This window comes from Photinus pyralis, unplaced genomic scaffold (assembly GCF_008802855.1).
Source record: "Photinus pyralis isolate 1611_PpyrPB1 unplaced genomic scaffold, Ppyr1.3 Ppyr1.4_LG9, whole genome shotgun sequence".
Lineage (NCBI taxonomy): Eukaryota > Metazoa > Arthropoda > Insecta > Coleoptera > Lampyridae > Photinus > Photinus pyralis.
The window spans coordinates 21,486,242-21,494,008 of record NW_022170878.1 but is presented as its reverse complement, the minus strand read 5'-3'; the positions used below and the strand labels follow the sequence as shown (position 1 = coordinate 21,494,008).

The 7,767-nt window shown below is 39.9% G+C and overlaps 1 protein-coding gene across 1 annotated transcript; it reads right to left on the bottom strand.

Moving 5' to 3' along the window:
- Positions 1-497: 497 nt before the first annotated feature.
- LOC116180084 lies at positions 498-3,310 on the bottom strand. The gene is made up of 3 exons (XM_031499915.1): positions 2,364-3,310; positions 1,993-2,309; positions 498-820 (listed from the first exon to the last, which is right to left on the bottom strand). The coding sequence occupies exons 1-3, from the start codon at positions 3,308-3,310 to the stop codon at positions 498-500; spliced, it is 1,587 nt and encodes a 528-aa protein (XP_031355775.1).
- Between the last annotated feature and the right edge of the window lie 4,457 nt (positions 3,311-7,767).

Genomic DNA, 7,767 nt, shown 5'->3' with positions numbered 1-7,767 from the left:
TTTCCATTCTTCGCTTGTAAATTGGGATCCAGAGTCGGAGACTACGACTTCTGGAATCCCAAAGCGGGCAAAACAACTCTTCATTTTTTTTATTAGTTCTGTCACAGACATAGTTGTGACATTGATAATATCCAAATACCTCGAATAGTAGTCCACCACAGCCAGATAAGTACATTTTTGGAATTCGAAATAATGTACAGCTATTTTTTGCCATGGGTACAAAGGAGTAGGGGAAGGGATCATCTTCTCGGTATATTGGCGTCTATGCTTGGCGCAAATGTTACAATTTTCTACCACATTACTTAATTCTTCAGTGATACCTGGCCAAAAAACAGATTGTTTAGCCCTCAGGAGTGTACGGTTTATCCCGAAATGACCGTCATGCAGTTTTTCCTTTATTTCTTCACGTAGCTCTGCTGGTATAATCATTCTTTCATTGTAGCAGACTAGACCATCAATAATTGTGATACCATTACGGAATGCGAACCATCGCTTCATCAACTCCTGTACATCTTTTTGTGATCTGGCCAACCGTTCTCAACATACTCGACTAACAGTTGACATTCACGATTCTGACTTTGGGCGTTTTTAATTTCCTCGAGTCTGGATGGAGTTGTTGGGAATCCCGAAGAAACCACCTTGATATGAGCTTCGACTTTTGCAGTGAAATCATCCTCCGAATCAGAAAGAGGTGCTCGGCTCAAAGTATCTGCTGTAAACATTTCTTTTCCTGGAATGTGCTCAATGGTGTAATCGAATTTCATTAGCCTCATCTTAAATCGTTGAATTCGTATAGGTATGCTATCCAGGTCTTTACTGCCTAATAATGGAACAAGGGGTTTATGGTCGGTTAGAATTGTGAACTTCTTCCCCATTAGAAATTTAGAGAATTTTTCCGCTGCCCAAGCGATTGCAAGAGCTTCTTTTTCTATTTGGGCATACCTTTTTTCAGCTGATTGAAGTGATCTAGATGCGCACATTACAATTCGCAGTTTATCATGTTCATTCTGTAGTAAAATTGCGCCCAGTCCGTAAGCTGATGCATCAGCCATAACAGTTGCTTTTGCTGTTACATCATACCGTGTCAAACAAATTGATTTCTTAACTAATTCAATTATTTCTGAAAGAATTTTCTGATGATCTTGGGTCCAACAAAACTTTCTATTTTTCTTTCACGAAAAGCCTCCGTTTTCCCTGCAAGGTTTGGAACGAACTTGTTGAGTTGATTTAGCATGCCATTCAGACGACGAATTCCTGATATGTCTTTTGGAGTAGGTAAATCTTCTAAGGCTCGCACACGATCAGGATCAACCCTTATTCCTTGAGAATCAATTATATTACCCAGAAATTTCACTGATGTTTGTGAAAAAGAGCATTTTTCTTTGTTTAAAACTACATTAGCATCTTTCAGTCTATTCAAAACTTGAGTTAATCGATAATCATGTTCTTCTGGCGTCTTCCCATGAATAAGTAGGTCATCCATATGACATAAGACTCCCTCTAGTCCCTCCAATAGTTTAGATATTTGAGCAGAAAAAAATTCTGGGGCTGATGTGATTCCAAAAGGTAGACGTTTAAAGAAAAATCTTCCAAATGGTGTAATAAATGTTGTTAATTTAGCAGTATCAGGTGACATTTTTATCTGCCAAAACCCAGATTGCGCATCCAATTTTGAAAATATTCTAGAGCTTCCAATCTGGCCCAAGGTTTCTTCAACATCTGGTAATATGATTTTTGGGCGTTTCACATTCTTATTCAAATCTGTATAGTCTACACATAGTCGTAAACTACCGTTTTGCTTAATGACTGGGACAATAGGTGCACACCAATCAGTAGGCTCTTCGATTTTTTCTATTACTCCCATCTTTAACATTCTTTGCAACTCTGCTGCTACTTTAGGACGGAGAGGAATTGAAATATTCCGAGGGGCTCTAACTGAATATGGTTTAGCATCATCAATTAGTTCAATTTTGTATTCTCCTGGAATGTTACCTAATCCCATAAAAAGCTGGGGATACTCTTGTACAACTTTATCTAAGGCGATTGATTGAATATTGCCTGATTCATACGATTTTCGAACTGTGATTAGGTTAAGAGATTTTATGGCTGTAATTCCGAGCAAAGGTTCACTTAAAGTAGGAATTACATATATTTTTTCTTTCACTTTCTGACCATTAAATTCTAAATCTGCCGTAAACATGCCATCCACCACCATGATATTTTGGTCGGCATTTTTTAGAGTTTTGTCTGACTTGAAAAGATTTGGAATTTGCTTTAGAATATTAGATGGTATGGCTGTAACTTCTGCCCTAGAGTCAAGTTTAGCTTTAACCTTTTGATTATTAATAAAAATGTCAACGTACCAAGCATTGGAAACTCCACCAATGGTATTCAACGCTCCAAGGTACGTTGCGTCATCCTCTTGCTCGCTGACTGAAATTTGCGAGGATTCGCGCAATTCCCCAATTTTCTTTGTGAATTTACCCACAATGGTATTTGATTTGCACATTTTTTTAAAATGGCCAACTTTTCCACACTTACAGGTATAGTCCTTAGCTGGACAAGAATTTCGTGGGTGTCTAGGACCCCCACAATTCCAGCACCCACCTTCCATAATATCAGTTGTGGACTCCTTTAGTGGAAATTTGCTAGACGAACTGGAATGGATACGATCAACTTCTGATGAAGGTTTTGATTGAATCTCCTCCAGTTCATAAGTTTGTTTTTTTATGGATTCTCTCTGTTTTGCCTTTTGTATAGCTTTCTCCAAAGTTAGGTCAGCATCCTCTTGTAGTTGTGAGGATAAAGTCTTATCTAAAATACCGACAACTATACGGTCACGAACAAGTTCATCTCTAAGATCCCGGAAAGCACAACGTTCGGCCATCAAGCTGATATCAGTGAGAAACTGTTCAAAGATCTCCCCTTTTTTCTGGTTTCGAGAATTAAATTTAGCACGCTCATAAAGTATATTCCGCTTCCCTATAAAAGCTTCGTCAAATGCGGCCTTTACAGTTTTATAGGAGTTAAGTTTTTCTTCAGGAAGTTGGGAGCGAGTCAATATATCTTCAGCATTCTCCCCCATACAATAAATTAAAGAAGTCACTTGTTTTTCTTCTGGTTCCTGATCAAGCCCCGACGCCATCCGGTATCTTTCGAATCTTTTAAACCATTTTTCCCATTTTTCTGGGCACTGGAAGTCAAATTGAGCCGGTGGTTGAAACGTGATGTGTCGACGGCCGACCGATGAATTATCTTGCAATTCACCAAATGATTCATCAATATTCTTCTTATTTTTCTTTCGACTCATGCTGCCACCATGTAGAATAATGAACGTAGATATTAAATAAAAGCGTATTAAGAGTTAAATATGTAATGTGTGAAATACATACGTTAATCAAAATTATCTGTCAATCTACATAAACATTCTAATTCTAGTAGTCGCTTACGTCACAGTTGGGATGGTGGCTTAAGTAGTTTATCGAACTGTCATCTAGAACTGATGCAACTTGATCAGAATTTTAGGTCGTATTTCTTTGACGGGCTGAAAAATGACAAACTGTCCTCTTTTTGAACATCGATTACAAATTGCATTCCTAGCTGGACAGCGATTTCGAGTATGTGAATTAAATCCACAATAAAAACATAATGTTGCTGCAATTACAGATGGTTCTGACGAGGAAACATTTTCTGATGAGTGAGAATATGTTTGAGATTGAGTTTTTGAAACTTTGTTTGCCATCGGAGTTTTGTTAGCATCAGATTGTTGTTGAGCTAATTCTAAGAAACGCGCTTGTGCATAAGCTTCATCAAGAGTAAGAGAAGCATTCTCTAATAAATAATCTCTGTCTAATATGAGGAGATTGTAAACCTCCAATAAATGAGTCTATGATATAATCGTTTCTACTTACTTCTTGCTACGGGGGTTCCTTCTGGATTTGAAGATTACCATCGGTTCCGCCCGGCAAGGCAAACCGTCTTCTTCTCAGGCTGCTCAAACGATAAAAATAAATGCTCCGGCTAACTCAAATCGGTGGGCTTTTAACTCTTTTGAAACTGCGTAACAAACCTTAAACTGCCGCCTACCAGTCTCCTGCCTCAACTCCTACTCCTCTCTTTCCTTCCCCTCGTTCTTCGTTAAAGACAGGCACATTGAAACCAAATAGATAATATATTGAAATGAGATTAGCGATACAAACAATTTACAGGGATCTAGCAGTTCTTCTCTTCTCCTTGTAAAAACACTAGCTTAACAATGTCAACTAAACTAAATAAAAAATCCTAACAGGTGAGACTAATTTACTCAAGGGGTGGCCATCCTCTACAGTTTGAAAATTGCAACAACAGGTAATCGTTTTTTAATCCAGCGTGGGCTGGGACTTATTTAAATAAACACAAAAATTTATCCTACTCTTTGGTAATCGTTCATTGGACTTTAATAAACAATCAAATCAAAAAATTTTTTTTTACTATAGCTTAATTACCAAAAAGTGGAATTTTACAGAATGTTACAAATTTAATTAGACTAACCTTTACAACATTTGTACAGCCGATCTTGTGAACTGCTCTTTCCTCTGGTACAGGGTGGATGTGATGAAACCTGGCACTTAGGTCTCTGTGACTTCCTAGGGGGTGGCTTGAATTTAACACACGGAAACAAAAATCCACGGTGCCTATCCTTCCTCGGAACGAAAGCAAAGTTTAGTGTTTGAACGGAAACTTAGTCCAGGAAATCCTTCGCGTGGCGAGTGGGAGACGGCTAGTTGCCAAAGTTTCTACCCAGCACGTGTATTTAATTTTATTTTATTAGTTTATTAGCTTGGACCGCCTGCGGGAGACGGATTTTTGAGTTAGCGGTACGGCAGAACACAAACTTTTATGATCACTATCCGACGGTAAACCGCGATGGTTCAAAGTATTATTTCACCAGCTCTTCTTGGGGCAAATATCTCTCCGAAACGCAGCGCTCCTTCGACAAATGACCGTACGGCACTAGTAGGAAATTCCACCTGGGGCGGATCCCGAAATTCTGCGCCTTGAGGACTAGGGCAGCACTTTGATTATATATCCTCGAGAAATCACAACGTATCCTAACGCGATTCACTGCATCCAAAGTAAACTGGGGTGAAGCTCAAGGGTTCGCCAAAATATCACCTGATTGGAACCTGGGTCTTCTTCGCCAAAAAATCAACGCGAAAAGAAAATAACACTTCGGAACGGGTGCAAAAAGCACGCAACTGGGAGCAACCGAAATAAGCCGGTGGCTCAAACCGCCAAGTGTACCAAAAATCGCTCAAGGTACGTGTTGACCGCTTGACGTACTAACCGCGAGTCTCTTCGAAAACGCGATCACTCAAAGTACGTGTTGACCCCTCGACGTACTAACCGCGAGTCTCCTCTAAAACGATCCCCTTCTACAGAATTGAAATGAAAAAACCACACCCAAATTACCATAAAACAAAAATGGCTCCCGCTAGAAATTCTCCCATTGGTTTAGATAAAGAAGACTTAACCCACTCTAACTTCGTCGTCAACCTCACGGAACTGCTGACCAAAACTGATCTCACGGTTTTCTGTTGATGACGTGAAAACTTCCTTATCTCTTGACGGCTCGGTGCTACATCCGCTCCTTTTCTCGGTCTAGACGGCGCCAAAGTTGATAAACGAACGACAAAAAACTCGCATTACTCATGATGACGTCAATCAGCTTTGCACTCTTCCCACGACGAAATTAAATCTGAGCGAAATTAAATCTATCGGACCATAGTCTTGAGCGAACCGAAATGCCCAAACACAAAATTTCTAACCGGAACAAATAATGAAATATACAGGGTGACCTTCACTATCATGACAAGAAATTCGAAATTTTTAATGAAATTTGGCGCGAAATAAAACCACTCGTTACATTCTGCAGTCACAGCTTTAAAATTACAGTCTTTAGCGAGAAGTTTCAAAGCCTCAAGATATTGATCAATGGATTCTCCAGATTCTTGATTACGATGACTAGGCTTGTGACGAGCATACACTTCATTAACAGGCTTGACATACAAATTCCGAAGTAAACTTATAGCATCATTGTATGTACCAACTTCGCTTATTCGTTCATACGCTGCTGGGCTAATGAAGTTAATAGAGTCTCAGCTTCTCAGATTCGTTAGGTTGCACAGATATCAAAAAATTTACGAAGGTCTTATACCAATAATAATTGCATTCATTAGCAGCAGAACTACAATCTGGGTCAATGTTCAACTTTTGAGGTTTTAATAGCCGTTCCATACTTTTGAGATTTAGTTTAATAAATTGTTGTACTAAATACCTTTATCTAGGCTTTTTAAACTAAATTGAAGATATTAAACAGTTAATATAATACCTTGAATTGGCATTATAAAACAATTGTAAAGTCAACGATATGGTTACTAATTAAATCCATGGTACAATAAGACAATTATAGTTATTTATGCATCAAGGGCATTAAGGCAATATTTATGCCGAGGTCAAGCAAGGGCTAAAGAAACTGCAAGAATGATGCATCTTGCAAAATACAAAAGGGTGGTTGGATTGTTTTGGAGAAGACAAACATCGGCCGGAAAGAAGGTGAACCCATACAAAGCTTGGTCTCCATCACGGACGAGAGCGCGCTGACGAGGTTTTGGGAAATGGAAGAAGTCCAACACCAAGAGATAACCTCCATACCGTAAACCTACAGCTGAAAGGAGAACTTGAGGAGTTGAGGGGGACAAATCTCAACCGCCCGCCTTTTACAAATGTTAAGGAAGTTTTTCTACGATTGCGACTTCGAATCCAATACCCAGAAGCTTCGACAATTGTGAAACAGGACGACTTACTAACGCGATCGCACAATCAAGAAGTGGCGAAGGTCATTCAGCATCAGTTCATCGAGTTGTTGAAACGAGGAGGGTTCAAAGTTAGAAAGTGGAAAAGCGATTTCTATCCTGTCTTAAGATCTACAAGAAAAGTGGTTCATGGATCTTGGGCCAGAAGACATAAAAAAGACACTAGGCGCCGATCCAAGATGTCTTTCGGTTCAAAGTAGATTTACCAAACAAAGATCCCAGATCGCAAGATTATATTGCCCACTACCCTACTAGCAACCAGAACTTTGAACATAATCCATTGAGTGGGACGAGAAACTTCAAACCCGGTTAATGAATAAGTAGATCTCACGCAAGTAGGGAAGATCTAATCCCAAGATGGATCTACTATGACGGGAAAGTAACCATTGAGCTTCATGTCTTCTGTGACGCCTTAGTAAGGGCCAACGGCGCCGTGAAGCAGGGTACTGTGTGCAAATGGGCAAATAAAAATATCGATGAAGAATACCCTACCGCGGTTCGAGCTCCGAGGAGCAGTCCTAGCGACCAAGCTCTTAACAGGAACGAAAACAAAAGCTCCAACCTGGGAAGCATTCAAACATTCGCATGTTCAGGCTCCGTGGATCAAGGATAGCCCCGAAAAAATACAATAATTTGGCGGGGAACAGAATTAGCGTGGCCGACAAAACCATCTAGAACCATGTTAAGTCAGAGGATAATCCAGCCGACCTGATTTCTCGAGGCACAACTTTGAATAAGCCCCGCACAAGTGAGTTGTTGTGGCACGGACCACGATAGCTCCAGGAAGCACCAAGTTGAGGGACACATCCCAGAACACAGGCCTCTCAAAATTAACCTCAATCCCTTCCTGGATGCAATGGTACTATTAAAAGTAGGGGGGTAGATAAACGAATGCAGCCTGCATGTCGACACA

What these genes read in the sequence shown, in the direction of transcription:
- LOC116180084 (XM_031499915.1), bottom strand. Translation starts at nt 3,310, where the DNA reads ATGAGTCGAAAGAAAAATAAGAAGAATATTGATGAATCATTTGGTGAA. An exon ending in GGTGGAGTTTCCAATGCTTG is followed by an intron (nt 2,310 to 2,363) that starts GTACGTTGACAT and finishes ACTTGACTCTAG; the next exon opens with GGCAGAAGTTACAGCCATAC. An exon ending in CCAGCTTTTTATGGGATTAG is followed by an intron (nt 821 to 1,992) that starts GTAACATTCCAG and finishes TTCCATTATTAG; the next exon opens with GCAGTAAAGACCTGGATAGC.